At 40.3% G+C, this 20,931-nt stretch overlaps 1 protein-coding gene across 7 annotated transcripts in view; it reads right to left on the bottom strand.

Moving 5' to 3' along the window:
- LOC128867787 (mucin-2) overlaps nucleotides 1-20,931 on the bottom strand; it is a 162,923-nt gene that overhangs the window by 40,051 nt on the left and 101,941 nt on the right. Inside the window, exon 1 of one of the 7 annotated variants that reach the window (XM_054109283.1) lies at nucleotides 2,858-3,969. The exons of 5 other annotated variants lie outside the window; for them this stretch is intronic. In XM_054109283.1, coding sequence (XP_053965258.1) covers nucleotides 2,858-3,500 — 643 coding nt within the window. In that variant the 5' untranslated portion in view covers nucleotides 3,501-3,969. Of the gene's footprint in view, nucleotides 1-2,857; nucleotides 3,970-20,931 lie in introns of those variants that run through there. One more of the 7 variants, XM_054109282.1, reaches the window with a different exon arrangement.

Here is a 20,931-nt window from a genome sequence, read left to right on the forward strand (position 1 = left end):
CAATCAAGAAAATAAATAACTTCAATGGCTGTCAGAGCAGGCCAAATCCAGTAAAAGTAATATAATTAATGTTAATAAAGACGTTTTGTGTACAGTGGGGCTTATGTGTCATGTGGCAGTGTTTTTTTTTTTTTTGCCGCAACATACTAGCAAGTACAGCACTCAGACACAATTAAGTCCATTGTACTGCACTCGGATCCCCTTTTTAATTTTCTTTAAATCTACTCGACCTCTGAAGAAATCTGAGTAGGTCTTGTGGTGCCAAGGAGCTAAGGTGGTCGCTTAGCACATCAATGCCAAAGACCTCGATCCTGATTCGAGAGAAAGCCGGGCAGATGCGCAAAAAGTGGTCCGCCGTCTCGTCCTCCCCTCCGCCGGGCAGAGTGCACTGCCTGATATGCCTACCTTTTCCATGTGCTTCGCCCATAGAAAGTGGCCCGTCATCAATCCAACCAGCTGCCTACAGTCTCTTCTGCTTAATAACAGGAGGATCTGAGACAGTCGGTCGGACACGACATGTAACATCCGTTTTGTTCATCTGCAGCCATGCCAGTGTTACATAAAATAGTTTGGAGGAAAAGTAATTTGACAAACTACTGATTGGCAACTATCGCCCGCTGATTGTGTGGAATGAAGATGAAGCAGTAAGGCACTATGGGAAAAAAAGAACATGCAATGGAATTGTGCATCGACGGAATTTTTTTGTTTTTATTTTTCAAATTATTCAAGCAATATTTCCCATTGCACTTAGGACCAAGAGATGGTATTTAAAGTATTCGGAGGGACAGCTGAAGTCGCAAACTTCTCGGTTTTTTTATGAATTTTAGCATTTTGTCAAAGAAACTATCGATAGCGTGTAACCTCCAAACGGCCATGTATGACGGCATAGAGACATTCGAAGACGAGCCTATATCATGAAGTTGGCTACAAATATGATGGACGCAGACGTGGGTAAATAGTATTGGGCCGTTCAGGGCCTTCCCGCAGTAATGTAAAAAGTAGTTCCGGCAAGGGAACTCCCCAGAAGAGGAGGAGGGATTGTTTTAGAGGCAACACCATTCGACTCAGCATTCGAAAGGTCGCTGTACGTACGAAGGCATTTTGAACTCTACCTCACCCACACAGAGAAAATGCTCTGTACTATCTTCATCCTTCAAACAAGATTATACAGCGGATTGTCGATGGTGCCTATGGTGATCATATCTCGTCTCCATTGATCGCGCCCCGTAATTAATCCTATCAGGGCTCGTAGCTTACTCCTCCTTCGTCTGGGAAGACATTTTGTTAGGAAACACTTGGTGTGAGTACTGCACTAACAGATTTCATGAGATTTATTACGAAGAGCCCTGATGTACTCAACTGTGCCTGCTATACTTGGCTCTCAAATAGGCTCCGATTTAATTGGACACTCCAGGGAACCGCAGTTTGCCAATTCGTCAGATCAAAGTGTATCCTCAAACAGTCAAGTTTTGTTAGTGGTACAGAAAGACAACTAACTGCAAATTCTTGTCTAGATATATATTCTTAGCTCACAGGGGCAAGAGTCATCACAGCACTAGCCTGTGGGACGTCTAGTAAAATTTGGCGCTAAACTGATTTTTAACGGTCCGCGGCGAAACGATGGAGTAGTTAGGTTTTCAAAAGGAGTACCAAACAAACTTCGGAGACCAATGAACTCTAACTGGTTACCAGATGGCACGCAGTTGAGCGTTGTCATATTAATTGGATCTCGGTTGAGACTGTATAACTCTACACATGGATACACACTCAAGTAGGTATTCGTTAACAGGAATCGCAGGAAGAGCTGAAGGCGATTTCAAGGTCGGCTGAAAGGTATTTTGAAAACGCGAAAAAGCATTGGAATGTGAGTTTACACAAAGTTTACTTTGAAGGCAATAAAATAAATATAAATTAATAATTCAACTTTTCCCTTTCTATGGACAAATTCTGGTTACTTTCAGAACAGAAGCTGGATATATCCAGGTGATAATACAGCGGCCCAACCGATGCCCACAGCTAACTAATCCAACCTAATCCAAATGTTTAATTGTAAGCGATTGCTCAGTTGTAAAAGGTTGCTTCGATTTCATGTCAAAAAAGCGTGTTTCGGCCCATGGTGCAGTTAGTTAGCAAAGGAGTTGACGTGCAATGCAAATGTGAATGATTTTATCGAACAATCGATCAATGGCCTAAGGTGTTTGATGGCTGAATGAATGGCTGTACGTGCAGTGCAATTACTGCTTGTGTGCGTGTTACTGTGTGTGTGTGCGTGTGTATGCGTATGTTTATTAGGGCAATAATTTACTTTTTTCGACATGCGCTGCGTTGGCTGGCATGCGCGTGTTAGTAGTGGTAGTGGTGGTAGTAGTAGTAAAAGTGGTAGTAGTAGTGGGAGTTGAGTAACTGGTAGCAGTTGTTGTTGTTGTAGCAGTGCTAGCACCCAAAATGAAAACATTGTCATGCGTTGCACTTGAATGCACTTGATTGACAGCGCTGTCATGGCCGTTGAGGGCAGGTGCAGTGCCAGTGACAACGGCAGCAATGCAGCTGTTGCTGTCGCCAACAACCTGCTGCACTGTTTTTATTGTAGTGGTTGTCGCTGCAGTTGTAGACACCATTTTTGGCATGGTCGTCACTATTTGCTTTATAACAATTAGTACTTGTGAGGAGCGCTTCTCTTGTTGTTGTTGCTTTTGCTGTTGTTTTACACTTGCGTCCACTTCTTCTTCTTCTTTGTCGCCGCCTTTTGCTTGTTGTGCTTGCTGCTGCTGGCGCTGCTGCAACGCATGACTGCTAGACTGCTGCTGCTGCTTTTGCTGTTGCTGGTTAGTAGGCGTGGCATGCTGAAAAAACTCACTCTTTGGCAATTTGCCCGCAGCATTGACATTTCCGTTTCCCTTTTGGTTCAGCTTAGCTTGTTGCTGCTTTTCTTGTTGTTTTTGCGTGCCAGCGTTGTTGCTTCGCTTGAGCGTAAAGCTGCTCACCACTTTGGCAAATGTGGACTGTTGTTTGATGATCGCGCCTGTGCCGCTTGTGTTGCAGTTATTTTTATTGCCAATTAGCTGGTCATTGGCACCTGCCAACGCTGCCGCTTCTGCTTTACCGCTGCTTGTTGGCGTTGGCAATGGTAGCGTAACAGCCGCGCTTGTAAGCGCTTGCACTAATTCGCTATTCGTTTGGCTATTCTTGTCCGTAGTGTTGGTTGCTGTTGAAGCGCTTGGCTCTGCAGCATTACTTGTTGCAACATCACCTGCTGCGTCCGCCTCATGTTGCTGCAATATTTTTTGCTGGTGTAGCGCTTCTTCGTTTAGTTGCTTGCTTGGTTGCAACTTTTTTGGCTTCTTTATAGACTCTGCCTGCCCAGCTTGTCCATTCAGCTGCTGGTACTCTTCGTAAATGCTGCAGCGCTTGTTCGTCTTGGCCGCAGTCGCCGCCGATAGCTTGACGTTTTTGGTTGTTTTTGAAGATTTAAAAATTTTGTTCCACATTTTCTTGCTCATTTCGAAGCAAATTTTTTAAAATGGTCAGTGAAAATATGTGAAAAAATCTCTTCGGCAAGGAAATAAAAACCGCAGACTTGCACTTAGGTTTGCACAAACACTTTTTTGGAATTTTTTGCTTCACTTTATTTAAAAAAAATCACGTTTACTCTAAAATTATCAAAACAAATTATTTTTATTTATTTCAGGCCCTTTTATTCTTCGCCTTACACGCTTCACTACATCTTGCACGCAGCTGATGCACAAATTTCGTTAAGGTTATCGCAGGCACTCATCACGTTCGCACAACTTTTCGGTCCCGACAACAAAGCACGACTGATTGCGCGTTGCGAAGTAAATAAAGTGAAGACCACCGGCAAATGCGATCAAGCAGTTAGTACTTGCTGGTACTGCTAGCGTCGCCGTTGCTTCTGCTCTTGCCACTTTTGCCATTACCAGCTACTGCGTCCACTGTTGCTCCGACGCGGCAACTGCTGCTCCACTTCACGCGCCATCTGTGCTACGCTTCGCCAGCAGCGAGTACTCGATACAAATACACTTTTGTACATACATACGTGCGATGTCGTTTTACTTCGTTGCTGTTCTGTTTCCGGCTCTGCCTCTCCTCATCTCTTCTCACTAACAAATGTGGGGCTGCCACAAATGGGCTGAAGCGCGCAGTGTGTTGCGAAGCTCCAAGTTCCATGTTGTCTTCAAGAAGTTGAGTGCGCGCAAACACTTATCTATCTACATACACCATATGCACACGCATACCCTGCAGAGAGAACCATCTGAACTGGACATGGGGAAAACGCCTGTTTTGGAGCTATTCACACGAACCACTCTAGCAGCCACTGGATTTACAGCAGTAGAAAAGAGTGCGACATTGGGGGTTCATCCAAAATTGTACGACTATCACTGGCATAAAAGCTGATATCTCACGTAAGGCACACAGGTCAAGAGGGCCGTGACTTCTATGGCTTCATTTTTCTATGAAGAAGAGTAGGCACTCGAACTGGTTATCATTTCCTGGACGCCAGTTTAGAAGTAATATACTTTCCTATAAGGTATCCTATATTACCCTCAAATATGTACACGTTTGCATGCTCGTACTGTGAGCGTCGAAAAAAAAGATACACCCTTTAAATATATAATATTCCTGACACAACTTTGAAAGCACTTTTTTGTAATTTACAAGACAGCAACAGTTTCATCTACTAGCCGATACCAGTAAGAAGTCCCAAGCGAAATGCTTTCCAATTTCTTATTATTTTGGTCTTTCCAATTCTTCTAGCCGATGCCAGCCAGAAGTCCCAAGTGAAGAGCTTACCGATTTCGTATCATTTTGGTCTTTCCAATTCTTTTAGCCGATGCCAGCCAGAAGTCAAAAGCGAAGTGCTTACCGATTTCGTATCATTTTGATTTTTCCAATTGTTCTAGCCGACGCCAGCCAGAAGTCCCAAGCGAAATGCGTTCCAATTTCTTTTTATTTTGGTCTTTTCAATTCTTTTAGCCGACGCCAGCCAGAAGTCCCAAGCGAAGTGGGCTTCGTAAGGCTCTTGTAGCTATTTATGTCATTGTAAAATAACCCATTATGGCAACGCTAGATTTCATGTTCAACTCAGTTTGATATCGTCAATGACTAACAGCGTGTCGGCGCTAGTCATTTTTGTTAAATCCTCAAAGCTCTCATAACATTATGTACCACCACATCTTCTGCATGCCGCAGCATACTCGGCTCGCAATCTAACGAATTTTTTTATAAGATAATGTCTTGGCAGAATACCTTAATATTCGCCTCAGTATAGCTCTTGTCTTTTCACCATCAAATCTCAGAGATGTGTAAATTCTTTTGTTAGGTAAGAGGCAGCTGTATTGAGTTTTTACGCAGATTGTTTGGGGCGGTTTGGGTTGCAAAGTGGAATATAATAGACTGGTTTAGCCTAACCAAAATTTAGCTGAGGATGACGTTGAAGAAATCATAGACCACGCCTGACTGGGTTAAAATAACCAGTGAAGTTAATATGTACATTTGAAAGCATTCTAGAAACTGTGGCTGAATAAATGCCGCGCGTAATTGTACTCAAATCCTCGCAGAGCAGACCTCCATCCCCTCAAGAAAGTTGGACATCGATACCGTATGATTTTAGCTATACTCTGCTCATTTTCAGCTCTGCAGCTTCTGTAGCAGTTGTTGTAAGCTATATCCAGTCTTCTAATATGGATACAAAACCACAAATTCCCCGTAGAAACGAGAGCAAGCCTTGCTACGTCGCGCTTTACCTCGTCACCTCAAACGAAGCTGGGTTTTCCACAAAGCATTTAGACTTTACACCACCCCACAAATAAAAGTTCAAAGGTGTGATATCAGATGACCTTGGTGGCCAATCCACTGGTCCGAGACGCGAGATAAATTGCTCACCGAAACGATGGCGCAGTAAATCCATTGTTTCACGTGGTGTATGGCAAGTAGCGCCGTCTGTTTGGAAACAAATGTTGTGGAGATCACGGGCTTCAATTTTCGGCATCAAAAAGTCGTTTAATATGGCGCGATAGCGTTTATTGCCATTCACTTTGCATTGGCGCCAGCCTCGTCGTTGAAGAAATATGGGCGGATGATTCCTCCAGCTCATAGGCCGCACCAATCGGTTGTTTTCAATGGATGTCATGACTGTTCTTGAATGGCTTCGGGTTGCTTTTTAGCTCAAATACGACAACTTTGCTTATTGACTTAGCCATTAAGCCAAAAAATGCGACCAATTCGCTGTACACCGTAAGTTGACCTGATTGCATGATGAACACTTTCCACAGAGCGTCGATTTTCGTAATATGTACAATTGTACGATTTGTAAACGTTGTTGATGCGTAAGGCTTTTCATGATGAAATGTTAATGAATACTGCAAAATATTATGTATTTAGCTTGGCAGTAGTCACGCGTCAACTGTCAAAAAAACCCGATTGAAAAAAGTACCTCCAATCTGATCCCCCTTTATTAAAAAATATACACTTTCTTTTGACACCCACTGTAGGTATGCTTCGTAATGACTGCAAGCTCTTCATATGATCAGCGTTCCCCTTTTCACTTAGGCTTTTTGTTTTGTTTTCGATTTTTGTTTTCCGTCCTTTAGTTTCGTTATTTTTTTTTTTTTTGATTTTGTCTCCACTCCGACAAAGTCGAGATACCGACACACCGTAGCGTCGATGTTTGACTTGGGGTGCAGTTCGGCGCTTCAAAGACGGTGGAGTGAGTGCGGCAGTGGAGAGTGGAGTTGACGTTTATTTATATTAATGTTTCATATAAGACACAATGGATTCACATCGAAAATCAATTGGCCATCATTCTTCTATGCCACAATTGCCAGTTTGAGGGCAGCTGATGATACCTACTAATACATGCATACATGCGAGTGTGTCTGTGTGGATAAATTTGTCAAGTACCAGCCATAATTCCCAAGCGGCGAATGGAAATTCTATGCAGATCGCTTGTTTTTAGAGCAGAAAGTTCTAGTTCTCAGTACGCAAACCGACTTTTTCAATTAGATTCGTTAGATTTTCTCTCAACGGGACTAATTAAATGGTTTCGTTGAAGTTTAGAAGAGCGAGCAGTTAGCTTGAGTATTTCTGTAGGTTTGCTTGGTACTGTTTAAATTAGATGCGTTATTTATTGATATTTCTAATTCATGGATTATGTGTTACTTTTAGCGAGTCTCACAATTATGTTGAGGGCGTACTTGTAAAATTAGTGAGTCGTTCAACTTAGATCTGCATGCCTATTAATCACACACCAGTAAATTACCTTAGGGTAGAGAGTGTAAATTATCAAAAACGTTTGACCCAGAACTGCCCAATCTTACTGCAGCAAAAGCCGCTCAGTTGCTGAGCCATTGACAAAATATGCTTATGCTGGTGTTGATGCTGGTTTTCTTCTTGAACTATGCGCCATGCCCTATCCTACTGCGGCTTGTAGTTCTCTTCTTTTCAATTTGGAAAGGAATTTCGGCACTTCTTTGGGTATCCCTTGTCGGATGATTGCGCTACCACTATGGATTTTTTTTTTGTCGTAACAGACTAGCAAATACAGCACTCAGACACATTAAGTCCATTGTACTGCACTCGGGGTTCCTTTTTAATTTTCTTTAAATCTACTCGACCTGCGAAGAAATCGGAGCCAAGGTGGTCGCTTCTTAACATATCAGTGTCAAAGATCTCAAGCCTGATTCGCGCAAAGGCTGGGCAGACGCCAGAAAGTGGTCCGCCTTCTCGTCCTCCTCTCCACCTGCCGGGCAGAGTGCACTGTCTGAGATGCCTGTCGCCCATAGAAAGTGGCCCATCATCCAATCAGCTGCCTGCAGTCTCTTCTGCTTAATGACAGGAGGATTTACGACAGTCGGTCGGGCATGACAGGTAACATCAGTTTTTTCCATCTGCAGCCTCTCTCAATCTGCCAAGCTTGCTTGTGGGCTCAAATAATCCGTTTGCGAATCTAGAACCTGGATTTACAGGGTTCAATTACCACTGAAGTGGTTGGAGGGCTGTCTAAGGCCATGAGCGCAGCTTTGCTGTCGCTGCAGACACGTACAGATCTGCCTCTTCATCTGTTTTCCACAACAACGTTGATTGCTTCTTGAATAGCATACACCTCTACTTAAAACACACTTGATTCCACCACCGTGGATAATCCGTTTAAAAAATATGGTATTTCGCGGTTTTGGAGGTACCTAAACTGCAGCTACGGTCTACGTAAGACTTGCTGACATACATATTTCCTGTTCCATCTGATAATAATCATCTTATATGGCCCTGACATGGCTCTGGTGTCATTAAATAATCTTAAGTTTACAGAGTTGTCGTTAGTTACCCGATCCCTTCAAAAGTTCAAGCTTATTAGATTTCGCGATGGACTAAGTCTATTATCTTAGAAGCCTCTTTAAAGAAGTACGATCACCTTCTAGAAGCTGTGTTTTACTCATTCATCAATTCCACTATCGGCTTTCTGTTTTAAAATCCTCTTTACAGAAACCTCCAACAACTCAAAAGATTGTCTAGATCTGCTCATTGGTTTTTAGCCGGCCTGAAACTCCAGATCTTACCCATCAAGTGACTGCTGTGAAGCCTTGTGTGAAACAAGAGGGTTTTCACGAGATAAATGTAGGATTTTTTTGTAACTCCGTCGCCCCTCGACAGACAAAAGTAAATCTCCAAGTGCATCCCTGTCAGTAGAAAGCTTCTTAAAGTCATGTGGCAAAGACGACATAAAACTATATGGCTTAGTTGGACAACATTACGATTCAAGCCTCGAACTGGAGTGGAGGCTTGGCTTAAACTTTTCAATGTTGAGAGCCACGCATTTTTAGTACTATACTATAATTCATATTTCTTTAAACTCAGTTTAGGACATTGCTGGACGAGCTAGCTACGAAAAGACTCGAACTTGTCTTACTGAACTCTGATCGAAATGCGGGCATGCCACATTCTTTTGGCAACTACCGACTTAGGCTTTAAAATGACAAATGCGCTATGAACTCAATGCTGCAAACGGGTCAGCGTGCATTGTCTAATGAGGATTCATGGAAAGAGGATGAGCTTTCCAACAAATGACTTTTGCCACAGCTGTAGAGAAGAGCAGGAGGTGGCGAGCGTGGAATACTACCTCTGTAAGTACCACACTTGCGGATTCTGCACAACGACTTCTGCGAATACCTACTGAATCTGAGGTCGGTGGATATTTGCAACACGTGCTGCTTCAATAAGTGCACTTAGTGGCTCACCTTTATAGGACGGCTATAAAAGAGCAAAGTTGGGTCTATCCTCACTTGCGATAAGCGAGTCGGTCTAACATCCCTATAGTTCGTGTGGTATTTTAAACTAAAGTGATCTTAACTCTGGGCGGCCGCCGTATCCGATTGGGTTAGTGCATGACTACCATTCGGGAGTGGATCACCAGATAAAAAAAATTTTCTAATACCTATAAATTGAAATTTGAAAAGGTCGAGCCAAGGAGTACCAGGAGATTGGGTGGCTTCTAAAACACTCAGGCTAAAAAGCCCAATGTGTGCGTTGATGTTGTTCCATAAATGGTGGTACCTAAAATGGTATGCCGAACACGAACTGCAGATGGTATTTTAAGAAAAAAATAGACTTTCGTGCCCAGAAATCAGAGCTTGTTTATTATATTATACGTTTTTTGGGTTACTGAAATCGAGTACGCGACCTATTTAACGGGCTTCTGGATTCAAAAGTTGATTTTTTTATGTGGCTGCTGTCGTTAAAGGATCGGAGAACTCGCCACTAGGGACGTTAATTGAGGAAATGCAAATTGAAAAATGTGTGCTTTAAAGTGCATATATACTTGTACATACATACATACATACATACATACATGTGTATGGGTGTGTATATATCTTTATTTTTCACTCAAATATTTTAAATATAGAGCGCGCCATATGACTGCGTCGAGGAGAAGAATTACTGCCAACATATGAATTGATGGCTGTGCAGCCAACTGTTGGGCGTCATATTGGCATACTAAAGAGACATAAACATTCAAATAGCAACAACAACATGGAGCAAAGAGGCACGAAACAAAAAATAGCGACAGCAATAAGCAGAAGTGTTTGAATTATTAAAGATTTACTGTCAGCCAGTGATTGCATGTTGGCAGCCAGGCAGTGAGGCAGCGAGGCATCAAAGCAGCAGGGCATTTTGAACTATCGTCCAAGAGGCAGACATCCAATAATGCTGGCAGCTAAGCACCACCAAAAGCAGCAGGCAGGCAAGGAGACAGGCAAGCAGGCGGACACACTTGTGCCTGTTGTGCTATGCAGCTGAGAGATTTTCTACTTGATTATTAATATTATAATATGCATGAATTGCTTATTGTTGTTGTCTTGCTTGTGCTTCATTTTTTTCGTTCGAACATGAAGTAATAATTGAATGCTGCAATGATGGGCAATGAGAAGGCAACCTATAGAGGCAATTGTTGCAACACTGCATTAGGCGCATACTTGCAGCGGCTACAGGAGGCATGGCGAGCAAGGCATACACATTTGTATAGAGGAATGTATGTGCATATGTATGAAAATGTGCTAGTGTGCGTGTAAATATGCAGTTGTAGTTGCTGCTTGCCATCACCACCTCCACCCCAGCGTAGTGAGTTGCGAGTGTTGCAGCAGCGGCGGCAGCGGCGGCGCATTGAATTAAGACAAGAGCATTGCGTACCAAGAATATTGCATTGCATTGTGTTGCTTTATATGAGGAATGCACTTATGTATGTATGTATGCATGAAAGTATGTGCGTATGTTAATGCCAACATTTGTTTGTTATTGCAATTGTTTTTGCTTTTTTTATGAGTTTGATTTTGATCTTGTTGTTGATGCGATTATTCATTATTATGAGTGTTGATGCAACAGATATTTAACTCTTGCTTTTTTTTTATCAGCTTTAAAATTACTTGTTTTTTATTTTTCATGCAATATTTATTTCACGCGTATGTACATACAAAGCCATATCATAGCTATTGACAAAAATGTTGTTGGTTCACAGCACTTGTCTACAGCAGCTGCAAATGTTGCTAGCAATTCGTTCGTATTCGAGACAACAATGTTGCTAATGATTTCCAGATGATGTTGCTGGAATGTGAAGAGTACGCAATCGCATAATGACGCTTTCAAGTGGCGTTTTAAAAGCTTACAGTAATCAAGTGATTTTCGCTGGAGCTCAACTAGAGAATGATGATGTTTTTCACTTATACTTAAGTACATATATGCATATGTACAGACATATGCGAGTATCTACAATATGGCGCAAAAATAATCATCTAATTTTGTTTTTGAATGACTTTTTTGCTAAATATTAAAAAAAAAATGATTTTGAGTGATGGGAATTTTTATGTTGATCGTTACGCCCTCCATTGCTTGCCTAGTTGTATGCATTTAAAGTATGATTGACGTACGACCCCTTTTGCAAAAATTATAAATCTTCCGATAGGAAGATTAGTTTAGCGCCACTTTGTGTTTGACATTTTCTTAACAGAAATTATAGCGATTTCTGCAAAGAGGTTACTGTATAAAACTGATGTTACCTGTCATGTCCGACCGACTGGCCCAGAGCCTCCTGTCATTAAGCAGAAGGGACTGTAGGCAGCTGATTGGACTGATAACGGGCCACTTTCTAATAGCGAAGCACATGGAAAAGGTCGGCATTTCAGACAATGCGCTCTGCCCAGCATGTGAAGAGGAGGATGAGTCGACGGACCACTTTTTGTGCGTCTGTCTCACCTTCGCTCGAAACAGGCTTTGGCATTGTTGTGTTAAGAAGCGACCACCTTGGCTCCTTGCCACCAAAAGATCTACTCATATTTCTTCTTGCACAAACGCACATCGATAGTTTCGTGTTTGTTGAAGACAGTTTTCAGTTACAGCATTTCAAAATGGAGGTACAAGAGGGGAAATTCGATATATTCGGCAATACCAATACGACCCAAGTGAAAGGTCTTAGCAGGCTGTGTTTGGATCCAGTACTATGAGAAATTTACACTTCGCATAATAAGAAAAATTTGTGTTCAAGTTAAGCAAATTTTCGCAAATATTTTGTTTAATATTTTATTTATTATATATTATAAAAAACTCACACGCATGAACATTAAATAATAGAAGTTTTTTCTAATAGCGGTCGCTTCTCGGCAGGCAATGGCAAATGCATTTTTGCTATGGAATCGTTCGAAATCGGCTTAAAACTGTAGGTCCCTCCATTTGTGGTACAACATCAAGATGCAGGAGAAGGAGCTTAGCCAAACACCTAACAGAAGCGAACGCGCGAATTCTTTTTTTTTCTTATTTATACACTTGCCCTAGTCACCCAAATCGTATCCCTCCGATCCACTGCGATATGGCGCATTTTCTTCCTTTCTTCCATACAAATTACATGATCGAATGGTTTTTTATGAAAGAAAAAGCGTAGCACCGTCAAAAAAAAAAAAAACAGGGCCAAAAATCAATGGTATTTTGTAGTCACTTGAAATTACTTTGTGTCATTAAAATCGCTTTAGTAAAACTGCATACCCAGAAAAAATCTAAAAATTTGGTTAAAAAGTTTAAAGTTTTGACGCAATTTTGAAAATTTTTATACAAAGTTTGAAACTTTGTGTTGTACGGTTTTTAGGTAAGAGCTATATTTTTTAATAAAAAAATAGTGGTGTGTTTATAATTTTGCTCACAAGTATAACAAAGGGTCTTTCAAATTCGCGCCTCTTTTTCAGCATTGTTTTGTTTGGAACCTGCCACAGTTGGATGGTGTCTTTTTCGACAGGTATTAAAGTAGAAGAACCACAATTTACGAAAATTACTTTGTTTGCGCTTGAGAATCATACAAATATAATTAAAACCCACTATGGAGGAGTTTACTGAAAAAAATTATGAAATTGTTATTTTTGTTTGAACCGGTACGTAAACAAACGAAATTTCCATTTAAATTTGGAATATAACATTGATACTGTAAACTTCTATTCTTTAGTGCTTAGTATATAACGAACCTACTTGATAAAAGCCGCACAGCTGCTGGACGAAGTAGTAATGTGCTGTCTCCCATTAAGTAATCAGCAAAAAACCTTATTTTTTTCTACCTCTCCTCTATTGGTCGTGATTTCTTTTGACCGAGTATCAAAATATCCGATCTACTGAGTGAGTGCGTTAATTACTCTCTTCCTCTCCCCTTCATTTGCCTCTTTTGGCGGAGGCAACGCACTTGCAATATTTCTTTAAACTTGTCTTTAGTCACCCACACTTTTTCCCTTCCGCACGTGTAACGGCGCTCAGCTGCTCGCCATTATGTATCAGAGCCATTCGCTTGACTATTTTTGATTTCCTTGCGCTCTTCATATTTTTGTTTTTGCTTGCGCATCGTTGAGAGTGTAATTTTAAAAATAAAATTGCCTACAAAAACATTAAAACGCCAAAAGTGATGAGGGAAAACAAATGCAAAGTGTCTTATTTTAGAAATGTGTGAAAGAGAGCGAAAAAAGCAAAAAAAAAAATTATGCAGTTCAATGCAACTCCAGTCGATGAAATGGTTGGCAACGCTGGGAGCGTTGTGATGAAAATTGTTTTTGTTTTGGTTTTTGTCGTGTTTTTTTTGTACTTACATAATTTGCCAAATTTGTAGTGAATGTGTGGGTAAGCGAAATGGCAAATAAATAATAATAATAATAATAATTGGCGCGTACACTTCTGTTAGGCGTTTGGCCGAGCTCCTCCTCCTATTTGTGGTGTGCGTGTAGATGTTGTTCCACAAATGGAGGGACCTACAGTTTCAAGCCGACTCCGAACGGCAGATATTTTTATGAGGAGCTTTTTCATGGCAGAAATACACTCGGAGGTTTGCCATTGCCTGCCGAGGGGCGACCGCTATTAGAAAAATGTTTTTATATTAATTTTTGCTTTCACCGAGATTCGAACCGACGTCTCTCTGTGAATTCCGAATGGTAATCACGCACCAACCCATTCGGCTACGGCGGCCGCAAATGGCAAATAGTAACAATAATTTCAGATTGCTTACTGCTGCACTTAAATTTGCAACATTTCCTTTTTCTTCGCAGAATATCGCAAGCGTAGACATAAACCCAAATAATGATAATAAAAATGTCTTGTGGGTTTTAATAAACAAATAAATAGCAATGCCCAAACAGGGTCAACCAAAACGTACAAATGAAACTTTCAATGGAAATGTTCGGTATTTTTTATTATTGTATGTATGTATGTATATATTATTATTATGACTTTTGTTTTTCTTTATTTTCAACCTTTTTCCCATTTTGAACAGCCATAAAACAAAGCACTAGCAAAGTAAAACAGCCTGTTGAATTTATTTTTATTACGGAGTATATTAAAGTTTTTGTTTTTATTGTCTTTGTTATTGCTCGCAGTTGTCAACAGTAAATCTTTGCTGCGTGTTTGAGAGCAATCTTTTCTTTTTGTGTGACATTTTCTCGCGTCGTAAACCAAAAATGGTATTTTTAAGAGGAACGAGATATTTTTTTGTTAAGTCGACTTGTTTTTGGTTTTGCATTTCCTCTGCGGCTGTTATTGTTCAGTTGCTTTTGAGTTCATAAAAGTGAAAAGATCAGAGCGGAAACTATGTACATAGCTATACACACGTACACACATATACACTCGCACACACATATACGAGTATACACGTACACACATACGTACATTTGTATTCAATGAAAAGCGCTTTACGAGAGGAAATGCATAAGTGCCAAGTTGTGTGTAGTGGAGAAAAGGTCTTAAGCCCTGTGGGGAATTGATGACTTTGGTAAATGGAGCTATTAGTGATGTGTAAATGGCTTGTTTGTGCGATTGATGTGTGACTGAACATCGATTTACTGTAAGTAGATGCCTTCACTGCAAAAATTAGAATTTCCCTTCAAGCGAAAAGGAGAGTTTGTGATGTGAAGCAGGTTAGGATAGTTGAAACTAGCAACAACTATTTGGCTGCAATGGCCGTTACATTTATGATTAGTCAGCTAAAAAATTCATATTGTTAGGCTACTCTTATAAAGGGTGGTTAAATTTTAAGGGCCGATGTTGAATGTGAACCTCCCCTAAACGTCAAGTTTTTTTCTGCATTTCATTTGACATTTTTTAATTTCAGACTAACTCAATTTGAACCATGGAAAGATATACAATCGAGCAACGCGTTAAAGTTATTCAGGCTTATTATCAAAACGGGCGTTCAAATCAAAATTCATATCGCGCACTTCGTGATTTCAGTGATGAGGCACATTTTCACCTCAGTGGATTCGTCAAAAAGCAGAATTGCCGCATTTAGGCGAATGATAATCCAAGAGTGATTGCCGAAAAACCAATACACATACAAAGAGTGGCTATTTGGTGCGGTTTATGGGCCGGCGGCATATTGGGCCGTATTTTTTCCAAAATGAGGTCGGTCATCTAGTTACTGTGAATAGTGTCCGTCCGTGAGACGGTAACGAGCTTTTTATAACCCGAATTGGAAGATATGGATGTGGACGATATGTGGTTTCAACAGGACGGTGCCACTTACCACTCAGCTAACGAAACAATGGCTCTTTTGCGCGAAAAATTTGATGACCGAATAATCTCATGTCGCGGCGATGTCAATTGGCCGCCATGATCATGCGATTTGACACCGTTGGTCTTCTTTCTTTGGGGTTATTTGAAAGAAAAGATGTACGTCGATAAGCCAACAGCAATTCAAGAGCTAAAGGATAAGATAATTCGGCACATTAACGGCATAGAACCTCAATTATGCCTCAGCGTCATCGATAATTTGGACCATCGGATGGAGGTGTGCCGCCGAGGCCGATATTTTGTTCCATAGGTAATTGAGCCATACCAATTTTATCATAATAAAGAGAAAGAAGAAGACCACTTGAATTCTCTCTACCTCGAGCCTATCTTTACAGTCTCGACCGAAATGTAAAGCTTTGAATCTGGTGGTTATATGGCCAATAGTAATTAAGACCGTATATCCGTGTTTTTCGTTCATCGAGTGTTGGCTAGTGTCGGCTAGTGTGTACGGCATACTCTGCAGATCTTCAGATTAGTCCATCTGTTGTTAATAAATAGTCGCTTTCACCTTTTTTTTAACTTTTGTAGTCAGGAAATCCGGTTGAGGTTGTATGTGTGAACTCAATTCCCCTAATCCGGTCTTCGCACACTTATTGTTTCGTGAAACACTACTATGTTCCGGAATACCTGTATTTCTTCTATGCTGAGAAAGAAATTATAAAGCGCTTTACCATTCTTTAACACTTTTCAAATTAGATGTTGTGGATCTAAGGATCTCATTCTCGACTTGACTGTTTTCTGAAACACAACTGTGGCCATGTACGCAGTACCGTTATATGTATGTTGTGGAATAGATTGCTGGGGTCTTCAACATTCGTGAACACATTTCGAGTTAGTCGTTGTGGACCTAATTACCTTGATTTCTGCTGGACCCCCTAGTTTCGAAGTGCAGCCTTGCCGCCAAGTCAATTCCTTAGGTTTCGACTTGAAAAACGTAATGCGAACTAGTCTTTAAAAGCATAATAAATTGTAAATGGCTTTTAATATGCCAAATTAGTTCCACTTTGCCTCTTTATAAATCACCTAATGCAGATCTGTACTGAGGCTGTTCTGCACTGCTGTGCGAAAACCGACTAAGCATTTTCTCGAATACTTGAAAAGAATTTGAATCAGTGCAATCTAAGATATTTCGAAAAATAAATAACAATTTCCGTTGGAAAATGAACAACAAGTTTACAAATATACTAAGTAAATGGAGCGCAACAGCAAAAAAATAAAAAATAGAAGTTAATATCGATTAAATGACGCAATTGATTGGCCGCACAAAAAACAAAAACAAACCAAGAACAAATAAAACAGTGCAAAACAAGCGGAAAATGGAGCAATCAATTGAAAGCGAAATGAAATTTCTATTCTACAGCAAATACGTATACGAGTTACAACTGCAAGTGGCTCCATTATGTGGCTCCTATTGCGTACGGTATTTATTTTCCTATATCTTCACACACTCAGGGGCGCTCAAATGTGGGGAAATGTGGTGAAGGAGGAATAGTGAGGCATGGTGCTTGGTAGGCAGCAGCAGTTGTCTTTATTTTCTGCTGCTTGCACTGCTGCCTTTTAATTTTTTTTTGTTTGTTTTTTATTTTTGCCTTAATTTTTATATTGTGAACTTTTACGCAGTAAGAAACTCTTCCGCTGTTTTCTTCTTTGCGTATTGTTGATTTAATTTTCGTAAAAGTCGGCAGGCTTCTACTTCAGAAGCATCTCGCTTAGAAAGCAAAATCTGCATTACAAGGGTCGAACAATAAGTACCCACAGTTGAAGATACAAGAAAGACGAAGTGGAAACAAATCTTTAGGGGCTTTTCATCGAAAGAAAAAAAAAAGCACGAGACGATACTATAGCAAATTATTAGGTCGATGCGTAAAGAACTTGCGGAAAACCTAATTTGTTGCCGTTGGGAGTGCTTCTGAGAAACAAAGAGCGAACAGCTGGTCAAAACCTAATATACTAAAAATCATATATTGGGTTGGGGTATAAGTTCGCAGCATTTTTATATTTTCTTTTATTTTACAACGATTTATTTGCTGTTTGGCAAAGGGTAAGTAAGTACTCATTCGATAGAATTGTTTCTGCTCTAAAAAACTAATATTATGTTAATTGTATTTTTGATTTCTTTAATTTTTTATTAGTTTTGAGGTTTGAAAATGGAATACCCAGTAGGCAAAATCAACATTTTCGACACCTGCTCTTCTTTCCTTTTCATCGAGGTCAAAGAGCTGCTCAAGCAGCCAGGGACATTTGCGACGTGTATGGAGAAGGTGTGGTAGGCGAGTCTACAGCCCGGAAATGGCTTGCAAAGTTCAAAAATGGCGACTTTGTCATCAATGACACGTCCCGCAGCGGAAGGCCTTCTGAATTTGATGAAGAACGTCTCAAATCACTTTTGAAAGAGAATGGTCGCCAAACCAGTCGTTAATTTGCGTAAAACTGAACTGCGATTATAAATCGATTCTCAATCAACTTCTTTTAATGGAATTGACCGAAAAATTTGGAGTCTGGGTGCCTCAGGAGCTCAACGAAAAAAACGAAGAAAGTCGCCTTCAAATTGCTTCTCAGCATCTCGCCCACCATCGAGCAACACGCGGTCATAAATAGCGCTTTTTTACCAAATCAATATGAAGCAAAGAAAGGAGTGGGTGTCTTAAGAAGATACGCCAAGGCCGAGAATCAAGCCGGATTTTCATCCAAAGAAGATCATGATATGTGTTGGTGGGACTGGGAGGGCATGGTGCACTGAGAAATGCTCGAAAAGAATACAACGGTCAACAAGGGACTCTACATTGTCCAGCAACACCACGTGAATGAGGCTATTCGACTGAAAGGATGTAGATCAGCATGGTCAAATCATACTCCTTCACGACAACGCCAGGCCCCATGTTGCACAACTTGTCAAAACCACATTCCAAGAGTTCGAATGGGCGGTCCTTCAGCATCCGCCGTATTCTCCGGACCTCGCACCGAATTATTACCATCTTTTTCGCGCCATGTCAAACCATATGAATTGCATTACCTTCGATAACAAAGAGGCCCTTGAAAACTAGATCAACAACTTCTTCGACACCAGACCAGGTACTGATATCTCGTTCCTTTCAGGCGTTTGGTGTAATTTATGTCAATGCATTTAGCTTGAAATTTACTAAAGTAGTCGATGGGAAAAAAGTTTCGTAATAATTCAAACAACTTTCTGCACGATAAATGGTGAGTTCTTGCGAGAAGTGTCTAGAAGCATCTTTTCTATTTTGCCCTTGAACTAACTTACAGAGTTAAGGTGTTTACATCACCGCCCAAAAAGGCGCTTACATTGGGTGGAGAGAGAGAGACAAAAAAAAGTGCGTACGTAGTACACATAACAGAAGTGAAACTTTCAAGGCAGACAAAGTTAGAGGGAGAGACCCGAGAGAGAATGAGAGAGAGAGAGAAAAAATTTATATCTAAATAAATTCACAACATTTGCAGAGAATACAAATAGACAAAATTTACAAAAAACGGAGAAGGGTGGGTGTAGGTAAACGCCGGACACAAACCGTGGCAACAACGCGCACTACTCCGAGTGTTTATCACCCGCACAAACGCAGCGATTCCAGGACCGCAGCAACGGCACAAATTACCGCAAGGCAATACCAATAAATCGAACGCCGGAATGGATAGCTCTTTATAGTACGCACAAGCACTAGCCAAAAAACGCCCCCCAAACAATAGGCACCAAGGAAATATAACGCCAAAAAGTAGGCACCACAAATATATTTCGTACAAGTTTGCACCAACAAACAAGTGCCAAAAAGTAGGCAGAGTTATTTCTCACTAGAAATTAGCAACCACAAGGAAAAACTCAGGAAAAATAGCCTAAAGTGTATCTAAGATATATTATAACGTATATCTTTTTTCATAACGTTATATCTTTTTTCACTCTCGCGGAACGAAAATGCTCAAAACGTTGCATGGCCTTGAAATTTTACTCTCCATTCTCGCTCGTCCATCGACGCCTAAGAAGTTTCACTTCAAAAATTATAGACCCCAATCTTCCTTGCACTGATACTTATTCAACGACCCTCGTACTTACTTGTGTGTGCATTACCTGCATTCTATTGCTTTTGTGGTGAAGTGTGAACTTCAGCAAGTTTTTGTCGCTGTTTGTGCGACAGTATAAATAGGTAAATATTGTTGTTGGTGCAGTACTTAGAAGCAGTGGATGCCCCTTCATTCATCGATTGAATGCATGAATGATTGATTGCAGTGTGTGCGCTGTATTTATTTTGGACTGTTTATTTTTGTTTCAGTCAGAAGTGCGCGCACTTCTCACTGACAGCTGTCAGAAATTCTTGTTATACCATTGATCTCTCATCAATCCATCTACTCTATATGGAAGTACATACATGCGAGTGGGTGTGACTGTTGTTGTTCCTTAATACGTTTTCAAATATTGTAACTTTCAGCCTGAAATAACTGGAGTTTTGGCAGACAGTGTTGTTTTTTTTATTGTAAAATAATGCAATTGTTGTTTTTCGTTTAATAAATAAAATAATTTATGACACTTGTGGCATGTTTGTTCAATAATCATAAAATTAATTACCCTGTTTGAGAGATTACTATCAGTTATTTGTATAAACAATATGCATGCATGTGTATGGATGTGCAATGGAAACAGTAAACGTGCGCTGACGCACGGCAAGCCTTCGCATCCACCTTCTTAATATTTATTCACTTTTACTTATCGTACCTATTCACTCTCCGAAATAATTAACAACCTTTTTCACATTCATAACCAAACAATGCCAAGGTAATCGGACTGTAGCAAATTGCCAATTTGTTTATTCTTCCTTTCTCCCAAAAAAGTAAATACTATTATTAAACAAGTGTGTGTGTAATAGTGGTGGTTTTGTTGGTTGCTTATTTGCAGTATTACTTTGAGTAGTCGCACTCACGCGCTTTTGAAGCGAAAATTAAACTACAACGAATAAAGTTCAGCTAACAAATAATTGCATACAGTGTTGGTACGAATTTTAGGTGATTCGTGTTGAAGTGAAAGGCGTTTAGGATTTCAAATTATGTATATACTATGCATATATATACGAATATATACATACACACATACATTTAAAATAGAAATTAAGTCCCTTGAACGCTTAATTGTTCGCATGAAAATAAACTAAACTATTCTCACAATGCACACAAATCGCTGAGAAAAATCTAAGCTAACCTGTAAATGGCTCTGCGAAACTTGTAATAATGAGCTTCGCTGTGATGTTGGTTGGACTAGGGAGAGAGAGAGAGAACAAAAAAACAATTATAGCGTTAGGCCAAAAGAAAAGAGTAATTCCACTTATGAGAAAGGTCACAAGT

The sequence above is a fragment of the Anastrepha ludens genome, chromosome 6 (genome assembly GCF_028408465.1).
Source record: "Anastrepha ludens isolate Willacy chromosome 6, idAnaLude1.1, whole genome shotgun sequence".
NCBI lineage: Eukaryota > Metazoa > Arthropoda > Insecta > Diptera > Tephritidae > Anastrepha > Anastrepha ludens.